This window comes from Dendropsophus ebraccatus, chromosome 9 (genome assembly GCF_027789765.1).
Source record: "Dendropsophus ebraccatus isolate aDenEbr1 chromosome 9, aDenEbr1.pat, whole genome shotgun sequence".
Lineage (NCBI taxonomy): Eukaryota > Metazoa > Chordata > Amphibia > Anura > Hylidae > Dendropsophus > Dendropsophus ebraccatus.
The window spans coordinates 4327391-4341760 of record NC_091462.1 but is presented as its reverse complement, the minus strand read 5'-3'; the positions used below and the strand labels follow the sequence as shown (position 1 = coordinate 4341760).

General features: G+C 49.0%; 1 protein-coding gene across 5 annotated transcripts in view; it reads right to left on the bottom strand.

The window, feature by feature from the left end:
• BIN1 (bridging integrator 1) overlaps positions 1-14197 on the bottom strand; it is a 68814-nt gene extending 54617 nt beyond the window's left edge. For all 5 annotated transcript variants that reach the window (XM_069982396.1, XM_069982398.1, XM_069982399.1 and 2 more), the window contains exon 1: positions 14083-14197. In XM_069982396.1, the coding sequence (XP_069838497.1) occupies positions 14083-14163 (81 nt within the window). In that variant the 5' untranslated portion in view covers positions 14164-14197. The remainder of the gene's footprint in view (positions 1-14082) is intronic.
• Positions 14198-14370: the final 173 nt, after the last annotated feature.

Genomic DNA, 14370 nt, shown 5'->3' with positions numbered 1-14370 from the left:
GTATTATAGTAGTTATATTCCTGTATATAGGAGCAGTATTATAGTAGTTATATTCCTGTATATAGGAGCAGTATTATAGTAGTATATTCCTGTATATAGGAGCAGTATTATAGTAGTTACATTTCTGTATATAGGAGCAGTATTATAGTAGTTATATCCCTGTATATTGGGGCAGTATTATAGTAGTTATATTCTTGCACATAGGGGGCAGTATTATGATAAGACTACTAGACATTTAGCAGAATGCCTACATGGTCTTTCTGATGTCCCCTAGAAGTGATTACAACACCAGTAATGTTACTATCCAGGTTGGCTGTAAATCCCCTGTAAGACGCCTGGTTGTGCCCCCTCCCCTTGTTAGTGGATAGAGCCCCCATTAGCGTTCGGACAATACATCTCAGTTATACTCATTATTCTCAGCTGTTCCTTCTTCGGCCCAAGAGGAATGAGCCCGGGTTACATTAGGGGGTTAAGCTCTGCACCTGCTCGGACCCTGTAGCTATTTTGAAGGAGATTATGAGGAGCAAACAGCTGTATATCTGTATCTATGTTAGGTTGGGGGGGGGGGGAATCTCGACCACTTCTCTCCTAGTACTTGGCAACAAATGACTCATAGAAGCCATAATCTGCAGATTCTCTAACACAGGGCCCAGAGAATCCCTATTCTAAGCCATGGGGTGGGCGGGCGTCACGTCTGAGTGTGGTGGTACAGTAATATCCCCTCCATGTGACAGCTGCACAGGAGGGGACGTATTAGCAGCAGCTGCTCCACATTCTCATGTGATGCTCCAACACGACAGAAAAAGTATCCAGGAGATTATCTGGAGACGTGAATGGGATCCTCATGTCCCCGGCCGCTGCACAACCATCTCCATGTGTGATGTCATGTGGTGTAGAGAGCGGCCCAACATGGCGGCCGCATCCAGCACATGACACATTATAACATTATTCGTTGGATATGTATGGGGTCAGGGGTCAGGTTACTGCCTCTGCATGGGCCCCTATTACACACACACACACACACGATAGCCAGGCGGCCACATAACCCATACAGTACAGAATAAGAGTGCTCCACCCGTACAATGGTGATATCCTGCCCCAATGAGGTGACCTAATGTTACCCGCCAGGTATTCCATTATTGCAGTCAGAAAAGTTCCTCAAAAGTGACCCATAAAGTGTGATTGTGAGAATGTGTGGGGGTCTCAGCTCAGGTACTGCCCCATTCAATCTCTACTAACAAAAGATTCTCCCAGGATGGAGATTTTTACATAGAAATCAATATAAGCTCCATCTGAGCCCCCGTTACATCCTATAGCACAGATACAGACCGCAATCTGTGCAAAATCCCTTAAAATGTTTTACAACCACCCCACAGCAGTACCAGGGTGTCATATTTAAAGGGGAATACTCATCTTTTAATATGTCAAAGATGTAAGGGGTGAGGAGGTCACCTGCCAAAAACGCTATTCTATAGGTCACATGACCACAATACAAGGAGATTTGCGGATATCAGGGGTGTCAGGAGCCAGAGACATAACACAAAGCACAAAGACCTTGACCCTTGATGTATATTGGAGCTTCTGGAATCTGTTACAGATGTGTCGGGGTCAGAGCGGAGGGTGGCAGTATGTGAGCGGCGGGTGGCGGTATGTGAGCGGCGGGTGGCGGTATGTTAACAGCATCACCTGTATCCGCTTCACCTTCCTGAAGTGGAATTTATTTCCAGGCTTTTCAGGAAGCAAAGAAATATTTATGGCAAATAGTTTATATTCTGTGAAAACTGCAGAGCGGCCGCTGCGCCAAACCTTGCACGCCGCCCCGACCCGGGCCAAAGGGGGCAGTCTTTCAGTACTTATAAGCTGCTGTATGTCCTACAGGAAGTGGTGTATTCACCACCTGTCCAGAGCAGGAGAGGTTTGCTATGGGGATTTGCTGCTGCTCTGGACAGTTCCTGACATGGACAGAGGTGGCAGCAGAGAGCACTGTGTCAGACTGGAGAGAAGACACCACTTCCTGCAGGGCACACAGCAGCTGATAAGTAAAATACCTAGAGGAGGAGGACAGAGAAGTCTGGAGGAGGGAGGGGACAGAATATTCTGCAGCAGGTAGTGTATGTGTATGCGTCAGTGTTTCTCCAGTCCTCATGTACCACCACCAGGTGATGATGTGGGGGTCTCTGTATAGGAAATCCTCCCATGACCTCCAGATACACTGCTATAGGAGCCACCATCGTGCAGTAACAAGGCAGACATACTATTAGAAACATATGTAATCCCTGGTTATTAGGTGCGGCTACAGTGAGTCATACCGCCCGTGCTCTGGGTGTGACATATCATCACTGGATATAACGCCCAACGATACCAGACACACCGGGAGGATTCTTCTAGGGTCCAGTAATGGCTGATAGCTGGGCCTATTCTGACCTATGGCTACAAACTGGAATCTATTTTTGACGGTGCCCTGATATATACAGACAGTATACAGTGGAAACGTGGTGTGAACAGCCCCTAAATGATCCTACATGTCCTCTGTAACAATAGAAAAAAAATAGCAGACTGGCAGGAGAAAGGAGGAGGGAGATGCAGCTGCAGCTTCTGTGTTACTGTATGACTGCATGCTGTGAGGATGAGAGGGGAAGAGGGGATGCAGCTTCTCTGTTACTGTATGACTGCATGCTGTGAGAATGAGAGGGGGTGCTGTGGGATCATCTCCTAGAGAGCTGCACAGAGCACCATGGGACGTGCGAGCGGCTGGAAGCTACAAAAATGTTACAGAAAACCTCTCACTGGGAAGAGCAGGAAAGGAACAGGAGGCAGAGGGAGGAGAGGTCCTGAAAGCAGTGGTACTGTTCCCTCTGACCCTGTGGTCCTGAGCTCTGGCTGGAGCCTGGGCCTGACCTATTTCCTGCCATCATGGGGGATTGATGTGGGTTACTCCTCCCTAAGAGCATCGCTAAGAAGGAACTCTCATTGATAGGGGACGTTTTACTATGAGAACTCAGCATCTCCATCTGCAGAGAAGGTCACCGCGATCCATCCCAACCAGGGGGTCACCGCGATCCATCCCAACCAGGGGGTCACCGCGATCCATCCCAACCAGGGGGTCACCAGAAGAAGTCGATATCTCATAGACGCCTGAGAGATCTACCATCACCCAAATGAGTGGAGCCCCCAAGTCAGACCCAAGCCCAACCCAGAGTTACGGCCTGTGAACATTCAGAGACCAGGGCCGTGTCAGTACAGTACCGCGGAGCTTTAATTATTTCAGATTGAATTATGATGAATTCTGCAGATTACGTAGATCAGGGACGAACTGTGAAGAAACAACCCACTACAATACAGCAAACAGTTCTATGTACGGCTCCACTACTGCCACATGGAGGGGGAGAACGTCACAGAGAGGCACCAGACGCTGAGTAATACGAGCGCCATGGATGTGATACCTGATCCCCACCTGTCCATCCCAGATTCAGGCCAGTACATCAAGAAGGTCATGTCTGGTGGGAAATCCGCCATTCTTCAGAAAGGATGGGAAATGATCTAGAACAAAGGATGCATATCCCCCAGCACTGATCTGGAACAAAAGATGCATTCCCCCAGCACTGATCTAGAACAATGCATGCAGATCCCAGCACTGATCTAGAACTAAGGATACAGAACCCCCAGCACTTATCTAGAACTAAAGATATGCAGACACCCCCCCCCCCCCCAGCACTGCTCTAAAACAAAGAATACAGAACCCCCAGCACTTATCTAGAACTAAGGATATGCAGACCCCCCCCAGCACTGCTCTAAAACAAAGAATACAGAACCCCCAGCACTTATCTAGAACTAAGGATATGCAGACACCCCCCCCACACACACACACACAGCACTGCTCTAAAACAAAGGATACAGAACCCCAAGCACTTATCTATAACTAAGGATACAGAACCCCAAGCACTTATCTAGAACTAAGGATACAGAACCCCAAGCACTTATCTAGAACTAAGGATATGCAGACCCCCCCCCCCCCCCCCCCCCACAGCACTGCTCTAAAACAAAGGATACAGAACCCCAAGCACTTATCTAGAACTAAGGATACAGAACCCCAAGCACTTATCTAGAACTAAGGATACAGACCCCCCCAAGCACTGACCTAGAACTAAGGATGCAGATGCCAGCACTGATCTAGAACTAAGGATGCAGACCCCAGCATTAAACCTCAACCCGGACCCTCTGTACCCCTGTAATTAAATTGCAGGCTACAGCTCAAGGTTCCCAGGCCCCCCAATATAAAAGCTAAACCCGGGGCCCATCATAAACACTGACATAGTAACCTACAGGGTCTGTATACACCATGATGACATCATCTCATGTTATTACATTATTCTGTAACTATCATGATGGAGCATAACAGCCCTGTCCCACCTGGCTGCACAGATGAGGAGAGGAGAGGAGAGGAGAGAGGAGAGGAGATAGATACTAAGGGGTAGTCTATCCTGTATTACAGCATTCTGGATTTACTTTCTTGCCTATATAATGGACACTCACCACCACTATTTTCACAGTGCCATCTGCTTCATCCCAGCTCAGCTGCAGCCATACATTACTGTACCTGATCATGTGACCACCACATATGTAACACAGGAAGTAGTCAGTCCTGTGTCAGCTGACTTCCTCTGAACTACAGTATGAGACAAACCCATGAGATCCCTCCTGGCAGCTCTGCTTCTCCTTCCCCCTCCACCTGTACCCGGCTGCTGCTATACATTGCTGCAACAGGGAGAAAAGGAGCCAGGCTGCAGCTGTATCTCATACAGTCCTCTACAGTGGGAGTTAGGGGGCAGAGGTTCTGTGTCACTCATCTATCACTTACTGCACTTAGTCAATGATATTTCTGCACTTCTGCAAACTCAGAGGCATCGTAGGAAATATAGCAAATGTGACATAGATTGGTTTTCAGCCATGTTGCATCCCATCAGGTAACGCAGGACGTATCCTCTAATAATAACCAATACTGCATGACATCCCAGACGGCTTCTCTACTGGGCAGAGTCAGAGGCCGAGAAGCGGGGTGACAACCTGCTTGGCATCTGCCCCCAGACTGAACGCCATGCATGAGGAGGGGGCCAGCGTGAGGAAGGGGGCCAGCGTGAGGAGGGGGGGTCACATATTTTATGGTCTCATTCCTGGACTCTCCACGACAGTCGGATTTGCAGCTTTGGGATCTGGATTTAATAACTGCGCTGCAGAAAAACAATGCGGCAGAGCTGAGTGCACAGAACCGCAGAGGTCGCTGCTCCATACAGGGCCCTCTGGGCTGTAACTGCTGGTGGAGCATGAAGACCCCGGAGGGGAGGGGGCTCCGTGTCCATAAATAGCAGAGACTGAATGGGGCAGAGAGCAGGTGCTCCCCAGCCGCCACCATCTGACAGTATGTATCACCGCAGTGACATCACACACCCAGCGCTGTCTCATCACCATTCACACTCTCTCATGAGAAGTGACAGTCAGCATTCCTGGACCCCAAAGCCCCCTCCCCGCCAGCGTACGGCCCGTCCAGGAATAGGGGTAATCCGCCATCTCCGGGAATCGCTCACATAGTAACTCCCCAAACACTGAACGAAACCTCCGCTGTGTGAGCCCGACCAGTGCGCGTTATCCTCTACAAAGACTGCAAAAATAATATTACTGCAGCTCTGCATGGCGGTATTACGTGGCAGTACTATCTCAGCTTTACACGGTGATATTACAATATTATATGGACAGCATATGGCAGTACTATCAGCCCTACACGGTGATATTACAATATTATATGGACAGTATATGGCAGTACTATCTCAGCTCTACACAGTGATATTACAGTATTATATGGACAGTATATGGCAGTACTATCTCAGCTCTACACGGTGATATTACAATATTATGTGGACAGTATATGGCAGTACTATCTCAGCTCTACACAGTGATAGTACAATATTATATGGACAGTATATGGCAGTACTATCAGCCCTACACGGTGATATTACAGTATTATGTGGACAGTATATGGCAGTACTATCAGCCCTACATGGTGATATTACAGTATATGGCAGGATTATCTCACCCCTACACGGTGATATTACAGTATTATGTGGACAGTATATGGCAGTACTATCAGCCCTACACGGTGATATTACAGTATTATGTGGACAGTATATGGCAGTACTATCAGCCCTACACGGTGATTTTACAGTATTATGTGGACAGTATATGGCAGGATTATCTCAGCCCTACATGGTGATATTACAGTATTATGTGGACAGTATATGGCAGTACTATCAGCCCTACATGGTGATATTACAGTATTATGTGGACAGTATATGGCAGTACTATCAGCCCTACATGGTGATATTACAGTATTATGTAGACAGTATATGGCAGGATTATCTCAGCCGTACACGGTGAAATTACAGTATATGGCAGTACTATCAGCCCTACATGGTGATATTACAGTATTATGTGCACAGTATATGGCAGGATTATCTCACCCCTACATACAGTGATATTACAGTATACAGCAGTACTATCTCACCCCTACATACACAGTGATATTACAGTATTATGTGGATAGTATGCCTTGAAAACTTTGTGTGTGAACGCGATCTTACACATAGTTGTGATTCTGCTGGGGATGTTCAGCTGTTCGTGCTGACGCCATACCTGCAAACAGGTGGACACAGAGACCCCCAGCCCCCCCAGCTCGAAGGGCCACACAGGTCACGAGAGAGGAGAAGGGTCGGTGTCACAGACACCTGTGTGATCCCCTGAAGCAGTGGTAATGGTCCCTGTAAATAAATCTGCCGGTCTCATTATGGCCCCCGCAGCTGCCGGCGCCCATCACAGCTTCATTTTTTTTTTCATGTTCTTAAGTATAAAAAGATCCAAACAGATAAAAGAAAAAGTGATTGCATATCCCAACACCGAGATGACTTAAAGGGGAAGTGCGGAACATGCAGAGATCTGCCCCAGGGACAGCTGAATGACGGGCGGGATGTTCCTACAGCGTCCAGGGGTCTGCCACCTAACCTTCCTATAGTCGTATAAAGGATCAGAAAGGGCAACGCCATTACAGTCCAGAGACACTATCACCCAGCTTTCCGCCATCCTGAATGGCAAATTGGCCTGGTGTAATATAGGAAAGTGAAGGGCAACACAGCTGCCATGGGGAGGTACCCAGCTTTCCCAGGCTCCAGAGATAATCTGCCCATCTGATACAGCGCCATATATATCCTCCCGCTGTAACAGAATGGGGTAAAAACTACAACTCCCATCATGGCCAGGCAGCCAGAGAATACAGTATTACAAGCCGGTACTTTTATAACTTGTGGGTTTTTCTGCTCTCTGGTAAATCTTATGGCTTCCATACTGACTCGGTTGTCACCCAACTTTCCTGAATACCACCATGTACACGATTGTGGAGTATAGAGAATCACTGTACGGGTCACATGTCAGTCCTGGAATCCTCCGGTGAAATCACCAATGGCCTCCTAAAGTCAGTGCACCCCCAGTGACCATAGCCACGTCCAGGGCCGATCCCAGCCTCTCTGCTGCCTGAGGCAGAAACTGAAATAGCGCCGCCTCTATCTACAGGTTGGATGTGGTATTGCAGTTCAGCTCTATTAATGTAAATAAGGCTGAGACGCAACCCGTGGCTAGAGGGGGCACAGTTTTCAGAAAAAGAGCAGCTGTGTCAGCAAGACGAAAGCTGGGAGGGTGACAACCACAGTCATTACTTACACTGGTTGTCACCCGCAGAATTCTGATGACTCAAAGTGATAGGAAGAACCTTCCAGGAGGATGGCAGCATATGACGGTGTGTCCTGGTAACCGCACCTGCCACAGTAATGGCGAGCGCCTGGCTGACTTATAGGGCGTATATACAATAAGGGCCTAGTATATGGCCCCGACTGGTTCCCACACTCCCGGGATTCAGATCACATTTTTCCATTCTACGTACGTTGTTATTTTCCCATCGGTCGGGGGGGTCACATGACAGCTGCGGTCGGTGGGGGTTATCTCCATGACAGTGATGACTGATGTGGGGGGGATTGTCGTGACAGGGACCACTGATGTGGCCGGTGAGGGGTAGGGTGAATCACCATGACAGCGGCGACTGATGTGGGGGGGAAATCGTCGTAATGTTCCCTTTGATATCTGCGTCTGTAAACTTCTGTGAAGACACAACTTGCCAGTAATTCTTCGCCTCTGGGAATCATGGGAAAGTGACAGCAACAAAAAATAAAATCTTTACATCTGATCAAAAAAAACAAACAACAAACAGTGAAAATGGCTTCAGAGGTCAAAAAGAGGAACGCCCAGAAAGGGGAGAGGGGATTATATACAGCCATCACCGTATACAATGTATATAGATCCTATACAGAGCCGTCACCCTGTACAATGTATATAGATCCTATACAGAGCCGTCACCCTGTACAATATATATAGATCCTATACAGAGCCGTCACCCTATACAATGTATATAGATCCTATACAGAGCCATCACCCTATACAATGTATATAGATCCTATACAGAGCCGTCACCCTATACAATGTATATAGATCCTATACAGAGCCATAACCTTGTACAATGTACACTCACCGGCCACTTTATTAGGTACACCTGTTCAACTGCACGTTACCACTTAATTTCTAATCAGCCAATCACATGGCCGCAACTCAGTGCATTTAGGCATGTAGACATGGTCAAGACAATCTCCTGCAGTTCAAACCGAGCATCAGTATGGGGAAGAAAGGTGATGTGAGGCCTTTGAACGTGGCATGGTTGTTGGTGCCAGAAGGGCTGGTCTGAGTATTTCAGAAACTGCTGATCTACTGGGATTTTCACGCACAACCATCTCTAGGGTTTACAGAGTATGGTCCGAAAAAGAAAAACCATCCAGTGAGCGGCAGTTCTGTGGGCGGAAATGCCTTGTTGATGGCAGAGGTCAGAGTAGAATGGGCAGACTGATTCGAGCTGATAGAAAGGCAACAATGACTCAAATAGCCAACCGTTACAACCAAGGTAGGCAGAAGAGCATCTCTGAGCGCACAGTACGGCCAACTCTGAGGCAGATGGGCTACAGCAGCAGAAGACCACACCGGGGGCCACTCCGCTCAGCTAAGAACAGGAAACTGAGGCTACAATTTGCACAAGCTCATCGAAATTGGACAGTAGAAGATTGGAAAAACGTTGCCTGGTCTGATGAGTCTCGATTTCTGCTGCGACATTCGGATGGTAGGGTCAGAATTTGGCGTCAACAACATGAAAGCATGGATCCATCCTGCCTTGTATCAACGGTTCAGGCTGGTGGTGGTGGTGTCATGGTGTGGGGAATATTTTCTTGGCACTCTTTGGGCCCCTTGGTACCAATTGAGCATGGTTGCAATGCCACAGCCTACCTGAGTATTGTTGCTGACCATGTCCATCCCTTTATGACCACAATGGACCCAACATCTGATGGCGACTTTCAGCAAGATAATGCGCCATGTCATAAAGCTAGAATCATCTCAGACTGGTTTCTTGAACATGACAATGAGGTCACTGTGCTCCAATGGCCTCCACAGTCACCAGATCTCAATCCAATAGAGCATCTTTGGGATGTGGTGGAACGGGAGATTGGCATCATGGATGTGCAGCCAACAAATCTGCGGCAACTGTGTGATGCCATCATGTCACTATGGACCAAAATCTCTGAGGAAGCTTCCAGCACCTTGTTGTATCTATGCCACCAAGAATTGGGGCAGTTCTGAAGGCAAAAGGGGGTCCGACCCGTTACTAGCATGGTGTACCTAATAAAGTGGCCGGTGAGTGTATATAGATCCTATACAGAGCAGTCACACTATACAATGTATATAGATCCTATACAGGGCAGGACACAGGGTTATCTCAGAGTCAAATACAAAGTTGTGTAAACGGCCCCCAGCAACCAATCACAGCTCTGCTTCCATTATACCAGAACTCAGCTGTGATTGGCTGCTGTGGGAAGTTTCACCAGTTTATGTTTTACAATCTGTGCCACTTCCCATTACCCATAGCCGTGTACATTACCCATAGCCCCATCCCATTACCCATAGCCGTGTACATTACCCATAGCCCCATCCCATTACCCATAGCCGTGTACATTACACATAGCCCCATCCCATTACCCATAGCCGTGTACATTACACATAGCCCCCTCCCATCATACATACCCCCTCCCGTTATACATAGCCCCCTTCCATAATACATACCTCCTCCCATTATACATAGCCCCCTTCCATTACCCATAGCCGTGTACATTATACATAGCCCCCTTCCATAATACATACCCCCTCCCATTATACATAGCCCCCTACCATTACCCATAGCCGTGTACATTATACATAGCCCCCTTCCATCATACATACCCCCTCCCATTATACATAGCCCCCTCCCATTACCCATAGCCGTGTACATTATACATAGCCCCCTTCCATCATACATACCCCCTCCCATTACCCATAGCCGTGTACATTATACATAGCCCCCTTCCATCATACATACCCCCTCCCATTACCCATAGCCGTGTACATTATACATAGCCCCCTTCCATCATACATACCCCCTCCCATTATACATAGCCCCCTCCCATTACCCATAGCCGTGTACATTAGACTTAGGCCACATTCAGCATTTTTTGTGGCCCGTATACTCAGGCAGATCTACAAAATGTGAAGTTGACTGAAAAAAAAAATAGAGAGAATGAATCCGTAATTCGCCAATGTTATCTCCATAACGTCCACAAATTACAGGCACTCCCATTGACTTCTCTGCAATGACCGGATGTCCGGATTTTTTTCAGCACGGGTCACGGCCGAAACACAGATCCATAAAATTACGGAGGTGTGAACGGGCCCTATAGAAATCAATGGGGCCGTAAATATGGACAAACACTGGGGACGGGGGACTGTGGCCTTAGGTGGGCTGAATCCAGTAATGTCACTGGGATCAGCCTTCTAATACAAGGGGAAGCTATGCTGCTGCAAAACTACAACTCCCATCATGCCTGGACAGCCAAAGCTTAGAGGAGCCAAGCATGCTGTGTATGAGGGAGAAGCTTTCAAGTGTATGGCCACCCTAAGGGAGCAGTCACACACCCCTACATAGGGACGATGGGCTACCGAACAGGGTTTGGAAAGGGCTGTGTCAGTACAGTAGTGTGATCATTCGGAGCTTGTGAATGATGAAGTCGGGAGCTCTGAACATTCCGATCTGTAGCCATCGTCCCTATATAGGGACCACACCCGGAGCATATGAATGACCCCTAAGGCTGGACACACATATGCAGTTTATGGTCCAGGAATCCCCCGCACATTGTATAGGCTTGATGTCCGCTCGGTTACAGTCTGCTTTTATCGTAACAATTGAGATTTGGTCGCCACTCTGGATAGGGGTGCCCGGACCCAACACAGTCTAGGTAGAGTAAAGAATTTTTCCGGCACTCACCGAATCTTCTGCACAAGATTTATTCCCATATATACATACAGAGTAGGTGCTGCATACCACCAGACAGGACGCGTTTCGGCTCTCTTGCCTTTCTCACCTTGTTAGTTATCTGTTATGCAGCACCAGCACCGACTCTGTATGTATATATGGGAATAAATCTTTTGCAGAAGATTCGGTGAGTGCCGGAAAAGTTTTTACTCTACATAGACTGTCTGCTGTTATGTCTGTGACAACTCTCTCCTCCACAGCAGGTAGTTGTCAGGAAATGGGGCCTTATAGGGAAGGATCAGCAATGCTTCCACCACTAAACAGGGGACAGGGGCCAATCTTTGGGACGTTATCACCAAAAATCAGTCCGGAAAACCTGGATAAATGCGCCATGTTCCTGCCTGATCTTTAGAGGAGGGGGGCAGGGCAGCATGGACCATCATGTCCGTATGGAGCTGTAGTGATCTGGGCTGGAAGCATTTGTCGCCTTCATGGAGCGCTTCCTCTCTACTAAACTCAATGAAAAAGAGCAACTCATGGGTTAAATAGAGGATCCCATTTCCAAAACCAGCTCTGACCTCTGATCTACTTGTAGCCACACGTCTCCCCTGCTACATATCAATCAGTGCTCCATCCTCTATATACCACAGCGGCCAGTCAGGGGCAGCCCCCTCTATATACCACAACGGCCAGTCAGGGGCAGCCCCCTCTATATACCACAGCGGCCAGTCAGGGGCAGCCCCCTCTATATACCACAGCGGCCAGTCAGGGGCGACCCCTCTATATACCACAGCGGCCAGTCAGGGGCTGCCCCCTCCATATACCACGGCGGCCAGTCAGGGGCTGCCCCCTCCATATACCACGGCGGCCAGTCAGGGGCGACCCCTCTATATACCACAGCGGCCAGTCAGGGGCTGCCCCCTCCATATACCACGGCGGCCAGTCAGGGGCGACCCCTCTATATACCACGGCGGCCAGTCAGGGGCGACCCCTCTATATACCACAGCGGCCAGTCAGGGGCTGCCCCCTCCATATACCACGGCGGCCAGTCAGGGGCGACCCCTCTATATACCACGGCGGCCAGTCAGGGGCGACCCCTCTATATACCACGGCTGCCAGTCAGGGGCTGCCCCCTCTATATACCACAGCAGCCAGTCAGGGACAGCTCCCTCTATATATCACGACGGCCAGTCAGGAACAGCCCCCTCTATATCCCACGGCGGCCAGTCAGGGGCTGCCCCCTCTATATACCACAGTGGCCAGTCAGGCCGCTGTACACACACTGGGGCCCTGCAGCTGGGGGCTGTACACACACTGGGGTGCCACAGCAGGGGTGCACAGCTACAGATTCCAGCATGCCGTGACCAGTTGGGGAACATAAAGAACCATTGAGGTCGATGAGGGAGGTTACACATTATTATAGCATTAAACCAAGCATCCAGCCCATCCACAACCTGCAGGAAAGGAAATTACTGACCATTTTATTTACACAACAAAGAATCCACATTGTAACAAAATGTAACTGGGCTGAGAACACACACAGCTCTGCTGCTCCCCGAACACACACAGCTCTGCTGCTCCCCGAACACACACAGCTCTGCTCCCCTGCAGGAAGCCTTCTAGCTGTCACATTTCCCAGCCATTCAATGACAGCAAATGTTACATGGTGTCACCATGTCTTCCCAGGCTGCTCCAGCAAGGGAGGAGGATTACAGCTAATACCTGGACCCTGCAATGTGCTGCTCACTTACATAACATGGACTCAATGATAGTGCCTGACTGCCATGCAGAGCTCTGCTACATACAGCACTGCAGAGCTGACATGCAGCCTGCCCCAGTAACACCACACAGCAGGCGCCTGACACTGCTGGCCAGAGCTGCAGATTTCCTTGCATTACATTGCCGGGCAGAGCTGCAGATTTCCTTGCATTACATTGCCGGGCAGAGCTGCAGATTTCCTTGCATTACATTGCCGGGCAGAGCTGCAGATTTCCTTGCATTACATTGCCGGGCAGAGCTGCAGATTTCCTTGCATTACATTGCCGGGCAGAGCTGCAGATTTCCTTGCATTACATTGCCGGGCAGAGCTGCAGATTTCCTTGCATTACATTGCCGGGGAGAGCTGCAGATTTCCTTGCATTACATTGCCGGGGAGAGCTGCAGATTTCCTTGCATTACATTGCTGGGAGAGCTGCAGATTTCCTTGCATTACATTGCCGGGGAGAGCTGCAGATTTCCTTGCATTACATTGCTGGGAGAGCTGCAGATTTCCTTGCATTACATTGATGGGCAGAGCTGCAGATTTCCTTGCATTACATTGATGGGGAGAGCTGCAGATTTCCTTGCATTACATTGCTGGGCAGAGCTGACACTCTAAGCAGCAGCAGCTGTCAGTGACTGCAGCACATGCAGCACATACAGCACAGGCTCTCCCCAGCCCCTGACACAGCAGCCTGAGCCCCCAAACCTCACACTGCTCCCCACCACTCTGGATTCTGATTCATAGAGCAGCAGCTGATCTCCCATAGACTATAAGGCAGAGCTGAGCCTCACATGGCTGTCACAGCAGCCTGACCTCCATACCCTCAGCCCCATGGCAGCCTTACCTTCTCCTGTGCCCTGGTCAGCTTCTTCTGCACATTGCTGGCTATTTTCCCCGCAGAGACTCCCTTCCCCATCTCAGCCATCTTGCCTTTCCTTTAACTGGAGTTAAAATAATCAGATCAGAGAGAGAAGAAAAAAAAACCTTGGCAGTAACAATGGCTATACCCCCCCTCCTGGCTGCTGGAACAGCCTTTTAAAGAGACAGCACACACAGCAGCTAGCAACTCCTTAAAGGGGCAGAGCTGGGAGGAAGGCAGAGAGGTGTATGCAGGCTGCAGTGTCACAGTGAC